Below are 21,994 nucleotides of genomic sequence, written 5' to 3' on the forward strand. Positions count from 1 at the left end.
AACGGACATCAGAGTTTGGCGGACATTGCAAGGTTAAGGTTTTGCGAAATGCCTAGCTGCCGGGCTGAGGGATGCAGGTTGGACGCCGGCACTGCCACCGGCACCCATGGCCGCTCTCCATTCGCCCCAGTCCCTTTTCCTTGCTGTATCTTTTCTCCTTCGTCCCGGGCATCAACAAATGGCGCGGGTCCCCGCTCAATAGGTATTACGTACCATACGAGCCTGACCATTTGTCGGCCGTTTTTGGTCACCGGGCTCGCCCGCCTGCGTCATCATCACCACAAGTGGTGGGCCTGGCGAGCCATCACGGTGACTCGAAGTGGAGAGGAGTGGAAAGAAACTGGCCTAGGAGGCCCGGGCGTCTGGGCTTGTAGCGGACGGTTCCGAGAACTCCGTCACCCAAAGTCCGCTGGAGCTCCGGGTGCCCGGTCCAGGCGCCGCCCACGGCCCAGCCGCGAAGCTCCGCAGGGCCTGGCTGGCTCGTCGAGGTCTTGACTTTGATAACTACATGTAGCCTCTGACCCCCGTTCAGGGTCCAGCCCTTCTTGATGCACGTTTGCTGCCTTTGACTACCATCGCCACAACATTTGAATAGCTGCGCATGTTTTGAGACCGCTCACATTGAAGTACAAGCCACGGCTTCCAGAGCGGGCTTCTCGCCGCAGCAATACGATATCCCTACTGGCCTCACCCGAACATGACGAGTCCCACGCCAAACGCCGGGGGTACCGGTGACGCCCCGGACGGCGTCGATTCCATATCACAAGTCCCTCGCCCGGGCACCGCGGCCGGAGAGCACATGAACCAAGGACAGGTGTCGGCCAACCATGACATCGAGAGCAGCGCCTACTCGTCATCGTCGGCCAGCACGTCGCTCAAGGAGAACGTCGCCGAGTCGGGCGACGCTCGCCACGGCAGTCCCGTCCAACGCTACGATAGCAACGCCATAATCGGGACCGAGGACCGGACCGAGCTGGTGCGCATCGCGACGGCCCTCTCGCGGCGACGGTCCAGCGTGGCTGTCCAGCCCCAAGCCAGCAAGACCCTCGGCGCCATCGACGAGTACGACACGGCCCTCGACCCGGAGCACGGCGACTTCGACCTCGCAAAGTGGATTCGCCGCTTCATCGAGCAGCTCCAGGAGCAGGGTCTGACGGAGCGGCGCACCAGCGTCGCCTTCCGCAAGCTCGACGTCTTCGGCTCCGGCTCCGCCCTTCAACTGCAGCAGACGGTCGGCTCTGTCCTCGCGGCCCCGCTGCGCATGGGCGAGTTCTTCAGCTTCGGCAAGAAGGAGCCCAAGCAGATCCTCAGGAACTTTGAGGGCTTCCTCGCGAGCGGCGAGCTGCTCGTCGTCCTCGGCCGGCCCGGGTCTGGCTGCAGCACTCTTCTCAAGACGCTGTGCGGCGAGCTGGAGGGCCTCGAGCTCGGCCAGCAGTCGAGCGTCCACTACAATGGCATCCCACAGCGACAAATGCAGCGCGAATTCAAGGGCGAGGCTGTCTACAACCAAGAGGTATGTGTGCCCTGTAGTTTCTCCTGCTTGTGGGTTGGCCGCGACTTGAATCAAAATAAAGGGGGGCAGGCTGTGGGATACAATGTAGGAGAACACGGACTGACAACTCAATCTCTCCCCGTCTAGGTCGACAAGCACTTCCCTCACCTCACCGTCGGCCAGACGCTCGAATTTGCGGCCTCGGCGCGCACGCCCTCGCACCGCATCCAGGGCATGTCGCGGCAAGAGTTCTGCCGCTACATTGCGCGCGTGGTCATGGCCTCCTTTGGCCTGAGCCATACGTACAACACCAAGGTCGGCAATGACTTTGTGCGAGGCGTCTCGGGCGGCGAGAGGAAGCGCGTCAGCATTGCCGAAATGGTCCTCGCCGGCTCGCCCATATCTGCTTGGGACAACAGGTTCGTCCCCTTGCCCCCCTCCCCTTTATGCAAACAGAAGTTGGCATCAAATCTATGCAAGGAAACGTGCCAACATGAGTAAACAGCACCCGCGGCCTCGACTCGGCAACGGCCCTCAAGTTTGTCCAGTCCCTGCGCATGGCGTGCGACTTTGGCTCACAGGCCAACGCCGTCGCCATCTACCAAGCCAGCCAGGCCATCTACGACCTCTTCGACAAGGCCACGGTCCTCTACGAGGGCCGGCAGATCTACTTCGGCCCGGCCAGCCAGGCCAAGCGCTTCTTCGAGGAGCAGGGCTGGTACTGCCCCCCGCGCCAGACGACGGGCGACTTCCTCACCTCGGTCACCAACGCGCAGGAGCGTAAGGCGCGCGATGGCATGGAGCAACGGGTGCCGCGGACGCCTGACGAGTTCGCCGCCTACTGGCACCGGTCGCCCGAATATCAGGCGCTGCAGGCCGACATCGACGCCCACGAGCAGGTCTACCTGGTCGAGCAGCAGGCCGAGACGGTGGCCCAGTTCCGGGAGCAAAAGAACTACCGGCAGGCCAAGCACGTCCGGCCCGGCTCGCCGTACCTCATCAGCATCTGGATGCAGATTGCGCTCAACACCAAGCGCGCCTACCAGCGCATGTGGAACGACATCTCGGCGACGCTGACGCAGACGGTGTCGCAGCTCGTCATGGCTCTCATCATCGGCTCCATCTTCTTCGGCACCCCTGACGCCTCTGCCGGCTTCTACTCAAAGGGTTCGGTCCTCTTCATGGCCGTGCTCATGAACGCCCTGACGGCCATCTCGGAAATCAGCAGCCTCTACGACCAGCGGCCCATTGTCGAAAAGCATCACTCCTATGCCTTTTACCATCCTGCCACCGAGGCCATGGCTGGTATCGCCGCCGACATACCCATCAAGTTTGTCACCTCGACCGTCTTCAACATCGTCCTCTACTTCATGGCTGGCCTGCGCAGGGAGCCCGCTCAGTTCTTCCTCTACTTTCTCATTACCTACATGTCTATTTTTGTCATGAGCGCCGTCTTCAGGACCATGGCCGCCGCCACAAAGACCGTTTCGCAGGCTCTGGCTCTCTCGGGTGTCCTGGTCCTGGCTCTCGTCATCTATACTGGTTTCGCCATTCGAGTTCCTGAGATGCATCCATGGTAGGTTCATGTCCGGCCCCCGTCCTTTGATTCGCTGCTTGCGCTGGTTGCATGTGCTGACTCTGGCTTGCCTGGAGGTTCTCGTGGATACGATGGATCAACCCCATATTCTACGCCTTTGAGATTCTCATCGCCAACGAGTTCCATGGGCGCGAATTCACCTGCTCCAGCATCGTACCTCCATACTCGCCGCCCCGGGGCGACTCGTGGATCTGCCAAGTCGCCGGCGCCGTAGCCGGGCGGTCGACCGTGAGCGGCGACGCCTTCATCGCCGCCGACTACAGCTACTCGTACTCGCACGTCTGGCGCAACTTTGGCATCCTCTGTGCTTTCCTGGTGGCCTTTATGACCCTCTACTTCATCACCACTGAACTGAATTCTGCCACGTCGAGCACGGCCGAGGCCCTAGTCTTTCAGCGCGGTCACGTCCCCGAGTACCTCCAAAAGGGCAACGAAAAGGTAGTCCAGGAGGAGGGCGGAGCCGTAGGTGCCGCCGCGGACGAGCGCGAGACCAAGGGATCCGATGTATCCAACGTCGGGGGCTTGGCACCGCAAAATGATATCTTTACCTGGAGCGATATAATTTACCACGTTGATATAAAGGGAGAGCAGCGCCAACTCCTCGACCACGTTTCGGGCTGGGTCAAGCCTGGGACACTGACAGCTCTCATGGGTGTTTCTGGCGCTGGCAAGACGACGCTTCTCGATGTGCTCGCCCAGCGGACCACCATGGGCGTTATTACGGGCGACATGCTGGTCAACGGAAAGCCCTTGGACCCCAGCTTCCAGCGCAAGACGGGCTACGTTCAACAGCAAGGTACGCTCACGTTCCGTCGGAATCATGAAGAGAACACAATAAACTGACTTGATGCCACGCGTAGATCTGCATCTCGAAACAGCGACAGTCCGCGAAAGCCTTCGGTTCAGCGCACTGCTCCGACAACCTCAGTCCGTCAGCCAGGAGGAAAAGTACGGCTTCGTGGAAGAAGTCATCAAGATGCTCAACATGGAGGACTTTGCCAACGCCGTCGTCGGCGTGCCGGGCGAAGGTCTCAACGTAGAGCAGCGCAAGCTGCTCACCATTGGCGTCGAGCTGGCGGCCAAGCCGAAGCTGCTGCTCTTCCTCGACGAGCCGACAAGCGGGCTCGACTCGCAGAGCTCGTGGGCCATCTGCGCCTTTCTCCGCAAGCTGGCCGACTCGGGCCAGGCCATCCTCTGCACCATCCACCAGCCCAGCGCAATCCTCTTCCAGGCTTTTGACCGGCTGCTCTTCCTGGCCCGCGGCGGCAAGACGGTCTACTTTGGCGACATTGGCGCAAATTCGCGAACCCTGCTCGACTACTTTGAATCGCACGGCGCCCGCCGCTGCGGCGACGACGAGAACCCGGCAGAGTACATGCTCGAGATGGTCAACGCCGGCACCAACGACCGCGGCCAGGACTGGCACTCAGTCTGGGGCTCGAGTCAGGAGGCCGAGGGTGTCCGGGCCGAGATGGAGCGGATCCACGCCGAAAAGCAGCAGGCTGCCGACGGCGACGGAGACGCGGACAGCCACGAGCACGCCGAGTTCGCCATGCCCTTCACGACCCAACTCTGGGTTGTGTCGTACCGCGTGCTGCAGCAGTACTGGCGGATGCCGAACTATATCTTTGCCAAGTTTATGCTTGGCATTGTCGCTGGTCTTTTCATCGGCTTTACCTTTTTCAACGCCGACGGCACCCAGGCGGGCACGCAAAGCGTCATTTTTTCCGTCTTTATGCTCACCACCCTCTTCTCTACCCTTGTACAGCAGGTATGTCTTCCCTTGTTATGTCCTTCTTATTTGCATTCAGGGGAGTGTTTTACTGACCGCAGTTCTCTATCAGATACAACCTCTGTTCATCACGCAACGCTCCCTGTACGAGGTCCGCGAGCGTCCGAGCAAGGCCTACTCGTGGAAGGCCTTCATCATCGCCAACATCATGGTCGAAATCCCCTACCAGATCGTTACGGGCATCTTCATCTTCGCATGCTTCTACTACCCAGTCGTCGGCGTGCAGAGCTCCGAACGGCAGGGCCTGGTCCTGCTCTTCATCATCCAGCTGCTCATATTCAGCTCTTCTTTTGCCCACATGACCATTGTCACCATGCCCGACGCCCACACGGCGGGCAGCGTCGTCACCATTCTGTCAATCATGAGTATCATCTTCAGCGGCGTTCTGCAGACGCCCGACGCGCTGCCCGGCTTCTGGATCTTCATGTACCGAGTCTCCCCCTTTTCCTACTGGATCAGCGGCATCGTGGCCACGGAACTTCACGACCGGCCCATTACTTGCTCCGCCAAGGAGACTTCCATCTTCAATCCGCCCCAAGGCATGTCGTGCGCCCAGTACCTGGCGCCACTCCTTCAGCAGGCTCCGGGGCGGTTGCAGAACCCGGACGACATGTCGCAGTGCCGCTACTGCCCCGTCACCAATGCTGACCAGTCGCTGGCGGCGTCCAAGATTTTGTGGTCCGAACGCTGGCGCAACTATGGCATCTTCTGGGCCTTTATCGCTTTTAATGTTTTCACGGCCGTCCTGCTCTACTATTTGTTCCGAGTCAAGAGGTGGAATTCCAAGTCGTCTGGTCTTTCAAAACTCTTGTCTCGCTTCAAGAAGACCAAGAAAGGCGAGTCGTGAGCGATTTTGGGTATATTTTGGATAGAGAAAAGTCGTCATTCACGCGGAGAGCACGAAACCGTTGATGTTGCTATTATATGATAATGTCGTTAAACTAATGGTTTGTGTTGCATGAGCTGCTATAGTGTGAAGTAATAGAAAAAGACTTAAGAAGTATACTTCATTAAAGAATTGTCTATGTTTCTTCTTCTAGCCTTTTATATGCACTCACTTGCTGCGTGATGCTTGAGGACATTTGTGCCGTACCGTGCCAACCAAGGGTGAGACGAACTGATGACATCAAAGTTGGGTCGAGGCCACGTATAATACAAAATTTTATCTTCGGAACGTGACATGGAGGGCAACAAAAGAAAGCGAACCGGTGGGCCGTTGATACTATCCAGCTCCGCTCCATAAAGCACCAACAACATGAATTGTACGTGTGCTGCAATCATGCGTGAGTAGGGAAATTGTTTCCCAACACTCTTGCCACCCGTTTCCGGTTCTTTGATCCGCCTTTTTATAGAGGAACAGGGAGATTCCTCTCCAACGCCCCGCGCCAGGTAGGCAGCGTCCTCTTCCACTCGGTGCTCGACATGAGATCCTCGATGGCACTGCCCCATTTAACCAGCTCGTCATCTTTCCACGCAGTCTGCATGATGCCCAGTCCGATCCCCATGCCCGAGTCCTGGTGGACGCCGGCAGGCAGAGTGATCATGGGGTAGCCAGCCTGCGCGGCGATCTGGTAGCTCTGGCCCGGTTCCAGAGGCACCAGGAGACCATTGAGCTGCGTGCCGTTGTAATCGAGGGCCATGTCGATGCCTTCGCGCGCCATATTTTGGCGATAGTTGAGCGCCTCGTGGTATTTGGTGTCCTTCAGGCCCTTGGTGGCGAGGGATGCCTCCAGGCCGTCCTGGCCGGAGTAAAAGGCCGGATGAGATTGGGGGAAGCCGCCTTCGGTGCCGGAATAGCGCTTGTTGTAGTTCACAATGTCCTCGAGGGAGCACATTGGGGAGAACCTAAGCTTTTTGAGATAGTCGCTCAGGTTATTGTAAAAGTCGACCTTGATATAGGTGTACTCGGACCCTTCCGTCCCGTTTTTCTCTGGGTCGTGGCCAAAATCCCAGTCCCAGCCGGTAGGGCTCACAATCCGTTCATGGTTCTTAATCTCGGTCATATAATGAATGTTCGCGCCTTTCGCCCTGAGGAGGTCGACTACGCCCTTGAGGACGCGCCGCGTCTCTGTGTCCGTGTAAGTCCAGAAACTGTCCCATGGGATGCCAAAATTGGCCCCGACCAAGATTTCCTTCGTGCTCAACAGCTCTTCGAACCCTCCTCCGGGCAGTTTGAGCTTCTTCTGGTGCTCGGACATGGGGTCCAGTTCGTCGGGGCCGCGGATGGCGTCAAGGGGCAGGACGGCGTCGCGCACGGTACGGCCAAAGGTGCCAACCGAATCCTGATTTTCCGACTCGGGAATGACGCCGGCCCTCGAGGTCAGGCCGACGGTTGGCTTGAAGCCGACAATTTGGTTGCGCATGGCCGGGTTGATGACTGCATCTTTCCATGTCAGAAACTGGATATCCGACACACGTGCAACGCAAACAAGGCCACTCGCAGCTCATGGAGGCAGAGACCTCCCAAATCTCACCACTTACCGCTGCCGTCCGTCTCGGTGCCGATGGAAAAAGCAATGGCGTTGGCTGCCACGCCGACGGCGCTGCCGGAACTGCTGCCGCCCGGATTGACTGTCAGGTTGTAGGCGCTCCGGCACTGGCCGCCGCGAGGCGAGTAGCCCTCGGAGTAGTTGGAGCTTCGCATGTCGGCCCATTCGCTCATGGTAGCTTTGCCAAATAGGACCGCGCCGGATTTGCGGAGCCTTTCCACGACCGTGGCGTCGCGATGCGGACGGCTGCCCAGCAGCGCCCAGCTGCCGGCCGTCGTCTCCATCAAGTCGTTGGTGGCGATGTTGTCCTTGACTGTAAACGGAATACCATGCAGCGGGCCACGGGGCCCCGTACACCTTCGCTCCCTGTCAAGGTCCATGGCAATGTCCATCACGTCTGGGTTTTCCTGCATGACGGAGCTTTGAGTTTGCGGAGGAACCGGGCCCGGCCGGTGTCAGCTCTTCCAGCCCGAGACGGCATGTGTGTGTACTTAAATGCATTGCAGCTCCAGCGGCGAGCCGCGGGATGTAGGGGTCAGACATTAGATGGGACGGAGTCAGGACTCACTTGAGATACGGCTTCGTCTGAAAAGTCCGCTTGAGATAGCAGCTGACGAGCTTGGCCGAAGTCAGCCACCCGTCCTCCATGGCCTTCTGCATCTGCGCGATGGTAGCCTCCTCCAGCGTGAAGTCCGCGCACTTGGACATGACCAGGTGCTCCGGCAGTTTGGCATTGTTTTCCGACACAGACAATGGCACGCCGTTGCAGTAGCCATCCTTGGGCGTATCTCCCGTCAGGCCTACCGCTGCTGATGCGAGCAGGCCCAACAACTGAAAAGGGCGCAGGGGCATCGCCGGTCGTCTTCGGCGTCGCCCTTTTCTTCTTTACTCTTTTCCTTTGAGCTGGATTACGCTACCCCTGCTCGTGCGGGCGGTGTTGAACGGTAGCTGACGACTGCGAAGCCTCGTCTCCCACGTGGTAATGATGGCAGACCACTATACGAAAATGGTAAGAAAATGTTACGCGTGGACGACGTGAGAAGAGAGGGGTCGATGCGAGAAACTTAGCCGCGGTCATCTGCTCTGCCTGAAGTGCGAAGTCAGAGACCCAGTGGGCGTCTCCCTGCACTCTTACGATTCCGGTCCTTTAAGAAGGCATAAAGGGAATATCTTATTGCCGGGGAATTAACCGTATAAATAAAGGGATATAGAAGGGTGAATTTTACGATAAAATTACCTAATAGGTCTATATAAATTCTTCGATAAAAAATGGTAGCTTTTTGCCCTTAATTTTTAATAAGCCTAATTTCCTTCCGCTTTCTTTAAAAGGAAGGAATCTTCTAGGATATAACGTCTAAGCCTATAAGGCTAGTCTAGAAGAATTAGACTATTAGGCTTATCGAGGAAAAATTCGGTTAATTTATTCTCGAATTCTAACCTATTTATAGGAAGGAACTACTTAAGAAGTTAGCTTTCCCTACTAGGAGGAATAGGTCTACTATAAAGGACCCTCTTCCGGCAGCCTAAGGAGACGGTCTTCTTTAGCACGCACGACTTAGTTACCTAGGCCCCTTAGCTTTATATAAGCTAGGCCTATAATAGGGCGTACGAATAAGGGGCCTAAAGACCGTCGAATATAAATACTACGGCTAAGGAAAGACTAAGAGATAAATTTCTAAACAGACCCCTATATAGCTAGAATAGCTATATAAGGAAATTTAGGTTAACTAGACCGACGTCTCTAGGGACTAGGAAAGCTTTATTAGGGTAATGTTTTTTATAGACGCTTTTTTAGGGATGGTTTTCCCCTATTTCTTATAGACCTACCTAAGTAAGTATAACTAGCCTACCCTCTAAGACTTCGTTAACTAAATAAAATCCTACTTCGGCTATAAGGTAAAGAAGATATAGTTTAACGGAGAGCTATTTATAAAAGATATCTTAAAATAGCTTCGAAAAAGGGGCATTTTACCCCTCCCGTTAGCACCGAATACCTAGGCCTAGAATAGAGGGGTAGAAAGATTAAGGGGTGCTATAATAAAAAGGGCCCGTACGATAAGACTTACTATAAGGCTTCTATATAACCTTTAAAGGGAAGTTATTAAAACCGCCTATTACCTTCCGAACTAGACCCTAAGGGACCCTAGGGGCCTAAGGGAATATAGGGACCTAGAGACCCTTTTTAAGACCTAAGGAATAGACTAGAAATCTCCCCTTAAGCTCTTTATAAAAAAGAGGGCCTTACTAGCCTACCTTTATACCTATAGCTATAAGGCATACGCTATAATAACTAATATATAGCTAAAAAGGAAGAAGAAAAAAAAGCTTAATCTTAGAGCCTTTATTAGTTACCTTATCGGCTATAATTTTATAAATATCTTCTAGATCTAGATTCCTTTTTTATAAAAGGTTATTTTAACTAAGGATATAATTTTCGATAAATCTAGCTTCTTCGACGAAAAGCGGGATTAATAGCCCCTCTTACTCTCTTAATATTAGCTAATTTAAAAGATCTAAATTCCCCCTTCCTAATAGTTAAAAGAAGAGGCCCTAAATAAGGAAACGGAAGAAGAAACTATCTTTAAAGTAGTTAAGGATAACGCCGACTTTAAAGAAGAAGAGGAAGCTACTAGATTAGATAATCTAAACGAAGAAGGAGACTATAGGAAAGCGGTAGAGCTAAAAGACGCTTACCTTCCTACGCCTCCTCTTATAAAATAAGAAGAAGATCTAAAAGTAGCTTTTTTTATTAGTCTTCCCGTCTCGACCCCTAAGGGGGTAGGAAAGGCACCTCTCTTAAAGGATTACCTAGCTGCCTTATTATCCCTACTTTAAAAGGCAAAGGAAGGTATAGGGCCCGATACGGTTACTAAAGAAGACTAACCTCTCTCTTATTTTAATCGTTTTTCCGACTTCTATCTAACGCTTATAAAAGATAGTTCCTATAGAGTATTTATAGTAGGCCGGCTTTTTAAGCTACTATTAGTAAGGAAGGTATATAAAAGAGACCTCCTAGACCTACTAGTAAACTAAAAGCAGCTAGAAAAACACCCCTTTAAAGACTAGTTTTTCTAGGCCTAGAAAGACTACTTAGCTTTATATAAAGAGATATAGTCTTTTAAAGAGGTCCTTAAGGAAAAGGCAAGAGGAAAATAGGTCCTTAGCTATAAGTAGGTCTTTATTTATAAGACTAATAAATATAGCTTCCTTTAAAAGTATAAGGCCTAGCTAGTTATCTATAGGAACTAGTAGGAAAAAGGGGATCTACTTACTAAGGCAACTACCTTAATAGGGATATCTTTTTAGACCCTTATAGCTATAGTAGTAGAATTCGACCTCGAACTTAATTAGATAGATATAGTTAACGCCTTTATTAACTACCTACTTAAGGAAGAAGAGGTTATCTATATACGCCTTCTACTAGGCTTTTAATAGCTAGGAAAGGTTCTATAGCTTAAGAAAGCTTTATATAGACTATAAAGATTACCCTTTCTTTAGTAATAGTATTTAATAGGTTCCCTTAAAGCCTTAGGCTTTAAGAAAGTCCCTTAGGAACTATATATAATATAAAAGGGTAAAATTATAGTCTTTTTCTATATCGATAATATTATCTAAGCCTACTTAAAAAAAGAAGAAGTAACTACTAAGGAGGCTATAAAAGGCCTATAATAAAGGTATAAGATAACTAAGCTAAGGGAGCTAAAGTAGTTCCTAGGGATATAAATCCTTTAAAATAGGTCCTAATAGACTATCTAGCTTACCTAGGACGCTTATATCGATAAGGTCGCTTATAAATTCCTCCCTAGGTCCCTTAATAAGAAGCTTCCCTCTACGCCTATATTAAATAAAGAGCTTTTACTTAATCCGTCCTTTTAAGTAAGGGAGTAAGAGAAATACTAATACTAATAAAAGGTAGGCTCCTTACTTTTTTTAGCTATTTTTACTAGACCGGATATCTCTTTTATAGTCTCCTAGCTAGCTAGGCATAACTAGAATCCTAGCCCTAAGCACTAAGAAGTAGTAAACCGAGCTATCCTTTATCTCTATTTAACGAGATTATATAGTCTATGCCTAGGAGGGTAGGGAAGGAAACTAGCTACCGAAATCTTCTTTTATTTAAGCGATTTATCCTTTATAGATAATTTATTAGATAGAAAGAGCTTATAAGGGTATATTATATCCTTTTTTTAAGGAACTATTACTTATAGAGCTTTAAAGTAAGCTAATATTATAACTTTAAGTATAGAAGTAAAGCTACTAGCTCTTTTAAAAGCTTTAAAAGCAGCTATTTTCCTTAGCTAGCTACTAATATCTCTATAACTATAAATTCTAACCCCGTTAGCTATAGAATGCAATAATATATAGACTATACGAATTCTTACGAAGGAAAATAATAAGCTATTAACCTAGCTATAGTATATTAATATCTATTAATATTAGTTTCGTTAAGAGGTCTAAAGGGGACTTATTTCCGTTTATTAGGTTCTAATAGTATTAATAAAAGTAGACGGTCTTATAAAGCCCTTACTAAAGTAAAAGCTAGCTATCTTTTTATAGTAAATTAGGCTAGAAGACGTTTATAAGAAGCTATCCTTAGAGGCCCGCCTTAAGAGTCTATAAGAGGAGCTAATAGCCCGTATATAAAGGTAACGTCTATAGCTAAAGAAGAAGGAAGAGGTTTTCCCTTTAAAGGGCCTACTATTTTAATTAGGTTTCTCCTTTTAAAGAAGGCCCCCTTTCTTATAGGACTTTCCCCTCTTTAGGCCCCTATTCCTTAAGTAGGTCTAAAAGAGCCTAGGGACCTAAAAGGGCCCTTGCTTTCCTTAAGTAAAGGGATAGGTATAGAGCTAAGAACCTCCTCTATATACTTATTAGCCTAAAGCCGTATTAGCTATGCCCTTACTATAAGGGCAGGCTATAGCTAAGGGGGTGTATCGCGAAGCGTGGCTTTATTTCGTAGTTCTTAGAGATATCCCGTAGTACGAGGGACCTAGGAAGCTAAAAAACAGGTTTTAAAGAAGGAGCTAAAAGAAGGTATAGAGAAGAGGGTAGGGCTAAGAGGGGAAGCAGAAGTAGCGATAGCTTCCTATAGAGGTAGCGAGAGATAAAACGGATATGCTAGTAATAGCTAGAAAGGAGGGGGAAAACCGGTAAAAAGCTCGGTAGTTAAAAGGATATTAGTAGCTTCTTTAAGTAAGATCTTCTTTATTAATTAAGATACTAAATAGGTATAAAGAGGGGCGTTAGATAGAGGAAAGAAGGATAATTAAGGCAATATAATAATTACTCCCCTACTATAATTACTGCCCCTATAAGAATTAAATATCTCTGCCCTACCTATCCGACCCCTTATTTCTAATTTTACCTTCGTGCATTTATATATACTTCTCGTATCTCTCTTTGTAAGTAAAGGATCCTCCTTTTATCTTTTAAAATTCCTAGCTTTTAATCGCTATAATATAGCTAAAATTAAAGTTATTTAAAGCTAGACCTTATATTAAATTAAATCTCTTACCCTTAAAGCTATTTACCTTTAAGTTTATATATTTATTATATTTTATACCCTTAAGCTTATTACTAAGAAGTATTATATAATATAGATAAACCTATTTAAAAAAAAAGCTAGCTTAACCTACTAGCTGCTGCCTTTATAGCTTCCTTATAACTATATATATCCTATACTAGTATTATCTCTACTAGCGGCTTTAAGAGGGTATATCGGTTAAGCTTATAGACTTTAATATCTTTAAGTATAAGCGCGGTAATCTAGGCGCCGGTAAGGCTCCTTATTAGCCTCGTATAATTCGTAGTAAAAGCAGGCCTAAGGGCGCCCTAAACCTCTAGAAAATACGTAGTTTAATAGGCAAGATCGTACCCTTATAGGCACCACCCTAACGGAGGAGGATAACTATAGCACCCCCCTAAATATACTTAAAGACCCTAAAGGGGCGCGGATTATTTAATCGGACGTCCTTTTCGATATAAATTAATATAAATATCTATTTTCCCCTATAAGGCGTAGGTTGCCTATTATATAGCTCTAGTAAGACGAAGAAGTATAAAGTAAGAAAGCATTAAGTTTTATATCTATAGTAAGAGACTCGTAGATCCCCTTACGACGCCGATAATTAGATGAGCCCATAGTCTATAAAGACATTAACTACCCTTAGCCGTCTGCTGCGCGTGCTTTGGGTGTATGCCCTCGTCCCCGTTAAAGCAGCATAAGGCGAGACCCATCGGCATACGAGATCGTGGAAAGTATCGAACGCAGTGAGGCTATAAGGGTGACGAGGGCGGCGGCAGCATCAGCGCCGCCCCCGTTAACACCACCCGCAGCCCTCAACGCTAAGAAGACTACGGCGTTAGTAATAAGGCAAGTATTACGATACCTTTAACAATAAGGTGATATATACGAGCTGGGTATAAGCATGCCACGAGCGTATTAATAAGCTATTCGCCGCCCGCTAGTCTCTAACGATAAACTTACCGGAGCCCTCGAGCCTAACGAGCTCGACGAGCCTATAAGGGCATAGCATATATAAGAGGAAATCATCGTCGCGATGCCCTCGTAAGAGCCCTCGCAAGAGGAAGACACATAGTAGGATAAGGTAGAAGAGGCTATCTAAGACGAGGAAGAAGCAAAGCGAGATTTAGATGCCGACGAACTAGCCGGGCGCGCAGGCAGGGCTTAATTTAACGAAATAACGCATTATTAAGCCTCCAGCTCGAATACATAGAAATTAAATAAGCAGCCTTTGCCTGCCTTGGTGCCCGTATGGACGCATAGCTTCACTTTGCGATATTTGCAATGCGTGCGTTAAAGAGTCTTCTATATAGGCGCGGGGAATATGCGTACCTAATTATACGGTATCGGCTCTACGCCTTAACCAGCTATACTGGCCGCCTTTTTAGTTAACCCGATAAGCAAAGGGGACTTTTAACTAGTACGTATGTTTACTTATCGATAAACTTAGTTGCTGGCTATAAGGCCCCTATATTTTAACGATGGCTATGGTATATACCTAAATATATACCTGTGAGGAACACTAGGTTGTGCAGGTAAAAGTAAAGTGACACTCTAATAAATGACCTAGAAGTGGACCCTATATGCTTTGACGGGGGCATCTGTACCCCAAGGAACACACACAGCCCGCGCAGCAGAGTCTTTGGCAGGGTCCTTGGCAGGGTCCTTGGCAGGGTCCTTGGCAGGGTCCTTGGCAGGATCCTTGGCATAGTCTCTGGCTAGCCCTCTTCTTGATTAGATGATCCCTTGGCCCCTGTTCGTCTAGGGAAGAAGGAGGGAAAATTCGGTCTATAACAGAGGTCTCTTTCCTCCTTAGCTAGCAGACAGCATCTTATATCATTATCTTCTTCTATATCCTCTTTTGCCAATATACCTTTTTTGGCCCTCTTTGCCTTTGCCTTGCCCTGCCTAGTGCTTTCTCTTTTCCTTCGTTCCCCTTAGACCCCCTCGTCCTTCGGTATCTAGCTGCTGCTGTTGCCGTTGGCGTGGGTGTGTCTTTGGGTGTGTGCCGCAGCCACCGTCAAAATGCCATAGAGGTGCTGGTGGCAGCTGATAGTACCTATACCGACGGCAGCTATAGCAGCTAGAAGCAGCCGACTAGATCCCTAAGAACAACGGGTCTAAGGGAGATAAAAGAAAAGAGAAAGTACTAGGCAGGATATGGCAAAGAGGGCAAAAGGTATATTATTAAAAGGGATGCTAAGATCGATAAAGAGGAAGATGTTTGCTAGCTAAGGGGGGGGGGGAAGACCTCTATTATAGACTGAATTTTCCCTCCTTCTTCCGTAGCCGAATATAGGCTAATAGATCATCTCATTAAAAAGAGAGCTAGCTAGGGACTCTGCTAAAGGCTCTGTTACGTGGGCTCTATATTCGTTGGGATATAGATGCCCCCGTTAAAGTTTAGCTCTTTAAGACACACTGCCTTATACCTTATTTTAAGCTATAAAAACTATATAAAGGAAGGAACCTAACTAAAAAGGGCCCTAAGAGGGCAGCCTCTAACCCCTCCTATTCTTTTTACTACTATAGTAGGAAGGGAAGCTATTATAACCTTCCTTAAAGAGACTAAGATAGGGACGACGAACTGGTTTATAAAGGAGTAATATATAATAGCCCTTAGGGGTTAATAATATAGCGTAGGAATAAAATGACTAGCCCTATTTAACTTCCTTGCTTATTTTCTCTTATATACTCTCGTATCTATTTAGCTAGTACAGCTAGCTATTAAATTAGCTAGCTATATAGGGCTAACTTCTACCGCGTTCTAGCCTAGATAGCTATATACGTATAAAAAACCCCTTTTATACTAATAACTAATCTTAGGATTCTCTAATAATAAGAGTTCTTAATTAGTTAATAATATTAGCTTTATAAATAAGTATAAGCTAGTATAGTTATAGTAATACTAGTAATTAAATAATAGGCTAGATATAAGATAAATACTTACTACGAGGGATATTAAATCTTCGCTTAAAACTTATTAAGGCTATTCTTTAACCATTGTTCTCTCCTCTTATAAGAATTATTAGCTCTTAATTATATAGACTTTATTAGCAGCCAAAGACTAAGAACTTACTGGCCGATAAGTCCAGCGAATAGGTTCGAAACAGTCTAAATAAGTGTTCTGTTACTACTGTCTAAAATTATACCGGTAGAAATAGATTAAGCTAGTATTTAGGAATCGCTTACGCACTAGAAATTCCAGCCGTATTAGTATTTTACTTATATTAAATCCTTTATAATAATAAGATAAAAACTTACTTTCTAGTGGCTATATATTAGTATAGTTCTAGTAGTTAATTAGTTTTATAGAGTATAAATATATACTTTCTATTTTAGATCGCTAGATTAGTATATTACTTAAGGCGTATATTGCCTCTTATATAGAAATACTTACACACTGTAAACACTATAATTGCCCACTCTATTAGTATATAGCTCGTAGTTAAGCAGAGGTTAGTAATTATAGAGTAAATACTTACCCGCTAAGTTTAGTTTTTATTAGTATTTCTTCTTATGCCTAGGTTGCTGTTTTCAATACTTACAAACTATAATCCCTCAGCTTATTTAGTATATACTATTTAAGAGGATTAAATGCTCTTAATTACGCACCGCCTAAAATTAAGGTTTTGTTAATATCCGGCTGGTAGCCTAAGCAGCTATCCTTATTAAAGTTCCTTACCATCTAAGAAGATATATTAATACTTCTATCGCAGTTAAGGTATATAGCTTGTATAGATATAATCACTTACAAGCTGAGGTTATATGTATTAGCATGCTCCTAGAGGATAAGATAAAGCGTATTGCCGGAAAATGCTTACGAGCTATTTTAATAAAACAAGTCAGTATGCTTATAGTAGTTTGTGATTCTAGTTATCGCAAGGTGAACACCTACACACTAGATTTGCAGCTTATGTTAGTGTGCTCCTAGCAGTTGGCAAATGGGTTGCGCAGCAAACACTCACATGCTGCAGTCACCAGGTATGTTAGCATGTTAGTCGTCGTAAGGGGGTTTGGTTTATGAGAAAATGCATGCTTACACACTAGATCCGTCGGCTATATTAGCTTGCTACTCGCAAAGAGACATCGTCGGTGGTTGGACGAGCACCCACATCCTAAGTCGTATATAGTAAGCATGCTGGCAAGAGTTCAGAAAAATTGACCATATAGTACTCACATTCTAGAGACGCCACTATATCAGTACGCATGATAGTGGTCAAGAGACATATCCTATGAAAGATGAATACTAACGCACTGCATCCATCGGCTGTATTAGTGAATCGGTAGTAGATGAGAACGCGAATTGCCAGCAGTAGCAGTAGTCAGGCTTTTTTGCCTATTCGGCACCTACAAACTGGAGTTGCCAGTCCTGTCAATGCACTGCTACCCGTTGCGGGACGTTCGGAATCGTGGATGATATTAACTTACTAGTTCATGTTTCTATAGTCACCAGCTATATTAGCATGGGCACTGGTGGCCGTATGCAACTGCGGTTGCACCTACGCTCTGAAACCACCAGTTATGTCAATACGTCACCTAGCAGTCCAGTCACGCACGCCTCCGATGGCAAAATGGTCACTCACCGGCGGTTTTTTCCGGTCGGCTGCCTCCAGTGATGGCATCGCTAGGGTCAATCCAGCCAGGGCCGTGAGGTAGAAAAGGATCGGTTGCATCTTTACCAATTTAGACGGCGTGCTAGCTGACAAATCGATTGGGTGGAAACGCTTGGAGAGAATAGCAGAGTTGTGTGGTGGAATCTAACCTTTTAATACTCGCCATAGGAGGAGACTGCTCCAGCCCGGTGGGTTAGGGTTCGAGGCACGCAGCCAGCCTTTTCCGGTGATGCAGATGGGGGGTTGGATTAGGAATTGAGGTAAGTCAGGGGAGTCAAAAGGGGGGCCTATTGGGCTCGTGAGAGAATTTCCAACATACTTAATAGTATTTACTGGTTAAATGCCATCACTCCCCATCCTCTGCTACGCACCGGCCGAACAGCGTGCTGCGCCTAGCATACCTTGGATAAGCAAAAAGCTACGCAATCGATCAGACAAGTCTCCTCATACCTGAGCACTTCTGCCCCCAGTCTCCCCGGTCGGAGGCGGTTCTGGAGATTGTGCTAGGCCCTGCAACTAAGACACATTTACTTTATTATGATGATCAAAATCGCGCGGGTGGGCGGTGTGCGAATCCTTGGTGGTCGTCTCGCACGCCACACTTGTCCGTCCCGAGCTGATCACATCTGTCTCAGTCATCGTCTCCAGGGTTTCCTCCCTATAACGGCTTTTCCCATCTCCCAAGCGCTTAAGCTGGTATTCTATCCTGGCTATGACCAACCAGTCAGATCTCCTTCGAAGACCCGCGCCTTCTCCCCAGCCTTACGTTTTCATCGGCTAAAGGCAGATAATCTTGAGGATTTCCTTAATCCCGCTGTTGGGGAGCAACCGTCAATTAGGTAAGGGATGCATGTGCAAGCAGGGCCCAAGGAACCACCCACACACAACAACACAAGGATAACCCATCTCTACGCATTAAGGCCGAGGGAAGTTGCAATTTGGTATCAGCACACCTAGACCATTAGGGTATGGCTATATTAGCAGCTACATCAGGGTCTGGAAGAGGTATATATATACGTATAAATACCCCCTTGGGTCTCACATAGCTAGAAGAAGGGCATGTACATTTATCACATCGATTCATTGCCCCTGATCACTTCCACATGCGCTCTCGAATGTTCGAGACCCGCCTATAGACCACCACACTTTATTGGATACGACGCCCTCGGCAGGAATGCGTTTTGACTTATCCGGTTCTCCATTTAGGGCGTGAACAGAAGCCTGAATGTCTATCCACTTCCGCAAATGTCTCAATCATAAGATAGGTAAAGCTCCAGCTTTCTCTCATTGCCAGATATGACTTCAATTCCTCGCAAAGACAAATGTGTTCTCGGTCATGCTCTTAGGCCGCCCTCCTAAAGCTTTTATTCCGTTGCGGCGATGACCTGATGAACCCGATGACGTTGTGCAGCTCCCAACAGGACATTTTGTGAGCTACCCATCCGAAGTGGCGGAGATCTTGCTTAGCGAGTCCTCATATGCTATCAACCTCGGCCCTAACTCAGAAGTCTCGGCATCTTTACCAATTGGAAAGCACGCCTAACGAAGTTGAGTATATATCCATTGTACATCCGACGTGCGTTGTATCGTTAAATTTCATTGAAGATTGAGCTGCCTATATAAATAGTAGAGATATCTGTCGTTAGCTGTCCAATTATTAGAAACGATGGCGCATTGATTGCGTTGAAGAATGCAGAGCGCTGGAGGCGTTGTTCTAGATATGCGAAGGAGGACATTCTGGCATCCGAAGATAAAACCGACTAGCAGGCTCCCCTGAACAGGACATTCCTCAATATTTCGCCCCAACCACCTTTTTTGTGACTGCTAGCGATGACGTGCAGCAAGCGAGCAGTTCGTAGGGAATGCAACCTACCACATTCTAGCCACCGATGGTCTTGTTCACTGAATCTCGATCCCGATTACGTGGTCCTATGTGATAATGAGCTATAAAGAGTTCCTTCCTATTCTTCGGCATAGCCCGTCGCCTGGGCACACTCCACTTAGACATCCCGGTCATATTTTACGTTTACTTTTCGACTATCGAAACGATGAAGATTACAGCTTCCTTTATTCTCGCCTACTCAATAGGTACGGCACTTGCCGGATCTATATACGGACGAACAGACCTAGAAATGTCCGGGAAAGATAAACCGTGCGGGGAAGCCTTGCCCGCAAAAATCCACGATTTGGCTCACTGCATCCTGTTTTTCATTCCCCAAGGCATCACGCATCCAGAAAATTACCGGCACTTTAAAGATTGCTGTCCTTGGAGCAGGAAGAAGGATTTCTAACTAGAAACTTAAGAAACAAGGGGAAGGAAAGAAAACCGGGCTAAGAGGTTCGAGGGGCAGACTAAGGGTAATAATTATTAAGTAGGGAGACTATATAGAGGAGGAGTCGCTCCTAGATAAATACCATGCCCTACCGAGAGCGGGCATACTCCTATAACCAGTATAGCAAAAATGCCTACTTATAATATAAACTATACTAATTAAAATAAATATAATAGCTTATAATAGATAGTATAAAAATACTATTATATAGCGTTTTTAAAACTTCGTTGCTATAATCTACTTCAAGTTAGGTCTATTACCTTACTTGTATATAAAGAGATGGTAAATTAAGCGTATTTTCCTTCTTTTCTTTTTTCTTTTTAACCTTATAAAATATAATGAATAGCGGCGTTTTCTTCCCTGGGGAGGAACTAATAGACCTTTCGTTACTACGTTCCTCAATTCATAGTCGCACTGAAAGTGTAAACCGCAGTTCGCAGTGCAGTGCAGTTTGTCGCTGGCAAACGGACGGACAGTTTGGTTTGGCCATCAGGGTTACACTGCCAGTTCAGTGCGCCCAGGCCGACTGCACTGGCAGATTGGTCTGGTGGAGCCACACGCACCGAAGGGGCCGTTTGGGGTGTTCGCACGCCCTACTTGCAATATTAGGAGCCCCGATATGGATAGAAAGCCTGGAGCTGCCTTATGACAACCTGGATATGTAACATATGGCTTAGTTGTGTACCACTAGCCGGTTCATCAATTAACATCAAGACACCTGCTATGCTCAAGACACACGCTTTAGGAAGTCGAAGAACCCCTTCGGGAGGTTTTTCTTCTCCTTCTCCAACCGGTCCAGCGCAGCGAAAACTTCTTTGTCGGTGAAGCCTGCGACACGCACGCCCTTCTTTATATACGGTATTGGTATAATGCGCCCGCCAGTTATACTTAATACTTTCTATATAAGTCCCGTTAGAGCAGAAATAGGTTTTAAGTCCACATTAGGGTATCATAGACGTACCTCGCGTGTAGATACCAGGCCACCGCTCGTATGCTGCAGCGCCTCGTTTTCCTTTAGTAATGCCGTGGCGAAATCCAAAACGGTATCAAACTTGGCTGTAACCTCGGTCGGCCTGCATCTGTATGGGATCCTCTCGTTTTGGAATAAGTGCCGGATGCAGTAGAATGCTAGATCTGTGCCTTTTTGCGCAGGGTTATAAGTGCCAAGCAGCATGCCGACCTCGAGAGCACCATACGCGGCGGCTTCATCGTCGTACTTGGTCCTGGGGTTGCGTTTCCTCTCCGCCGCAATGCGGGCGAGCTTAGCCAAGCCGAGGCACTTGGGCGTCATTTTCCCACACTTCCTCAATGAGTTTAGGGTGACGTTCCAGGCCGCGGGGTCAAGGACTCTAAGGTCGCCCTGCGAGCGGTCTTTGCGCGAGTAGCTGCAGTCGTGCTCGATGCCGAACTCCTCGCTCTGAACTTCCTCCAAGTCAAATGTAGCGTTGAGGCCGCGCTTGCTCTCCATCAGTCCGTCGGCCGTGATGAGGGCGCTCGATACCGGAGAGACGCCGAGTCCCCGAAAGCACGCGACAATGATATCCAGCATATTGACTTTTCTCCCGGAATGAGGGAGAAAGCCATGGTTAGCGAGCGTATTTAATCCCGGGCACGAGCTGCGAGCTAAAGCATGTACGTTAGACACCTTGCTCTCGCCAATACAACCGGATGTCTTTTCCCTTGGGAAAAAAATTTAGAGGGAAATATATATTTACAGTCACCACGCCTGGGAGGAGCCCAAGTTGAGAATAACGGATCTGCCGGGTCTATAATCGGCCTGTGCTCTGGAAGGTGATAAGTGGGCGGACCGGGCATATACCACCAGCACTTCCTCTTCCATTGATTGGCATCGCCGTCTTTTGTAGCCGACCCATGGAAGAAAGAGCCAAATAAAGGGATTTTGTGGCCAAAGCAAATCGCCTGCTCGTAAGCCTTATGAAAGAAAGAAGATGGATCGAAACCAGTCCCGGCCTGGGCCTCGACCCTCACTGACGTCGTGTCCGATAGAGGAGTCGCGGTTCGGAGCGCGACGAAGATGGCGCAAAGCTGTAGCTTCATGGCTCTCGCAGGGAGTGTACAACAAATATAGACAGTTAGCTCTAGCGCGGCGTAAAACGATGGAGCTATCTATACGTAATGGCGGTCCGGCAT

The 21,994-nt window shown here is 48.2% G+C and overlaps 3 protein-coding genes across 3 annotated transcripts; 1 reads left to right on the plus strand and 2 right to left on the minus strand.

Annotated features, from left to right (window-relative positions):
* Positions 1-697: 697 nt before the first annotated feature.
* HRG_11388 (ABC-2 type transporter domain-containing protein) lies at positions 698-5,728 on the plus strand (the record flags this gene model as incomplete). Its single annotated transcript, XM_044869858.1, has 6 exons — positions 698-1,513; positions 1,640-1,911; positions 1,998-3,068; positions 3,146-3,885; positions 3,950-4,860; positions 4,934-5,728. 6 exons carry the CDS (start codon positions 698-700, stop codon positions 5,726-5,728), a joined length of 4,605 nt encoding a protein of 1,534 aa, XP_044715120.1.
* A 499-nt stretch (positions 5,729-6,227) lies between these two features.
* On the minus strand, positions 6,228-8,222 carry HRG_11389 (amidase domain-containing protein; the record flags this gene model as incomplete). Its single annotated transcript, XM_044869859.1, has 3 exons — positions 6,228-7,258; positions 7,363-7,790; positions 7,939-8,222. 3 exons carry the CDS (start codon positions 8,220-8,222, stop codon positions 6,228-6,230), a joined length of 1,743 nt encoding a protein of 580 aa, XP_044715121.1.
* A 12,570-nt stretch (positions 8,223-20,792) lies between these two features.
* HRG_11390 (uncharacterized protein) lies at positions 20,793-21,392 on the minus strand (the record flags this gene model as incomplete). The annotated part of the gene is made up of 1 exon (XM_044869860.1): positions 20,793-21,392. One exon carries the CDS (start codon positions 21,390-21,392, stop codon positions 20,793-20,795), a length of 600 nt encoding a protein of 199 aa, XP_044715122.1.
* Between the last annotated feature and the right edge of the window lie 602 nt (positions 21,393-21,994).

The sequence above is a fragment of the Hirsutella rhossiliensis genome (assembly GCF_020360975.1).
Source record: "Hirsutella rhossiliensis strain HR02 chromosome Unknown scaffold00020, whole genome shotgun sequence".
Taxonomy (NCBI): domain Eukaryota; kingdom Fungi; phylum Ascomycota; class Sordariomycetes; order Hypocreales; family Ophiocordycipitaceae; genus Hirsutella; species Hirsutella rhossiliensis.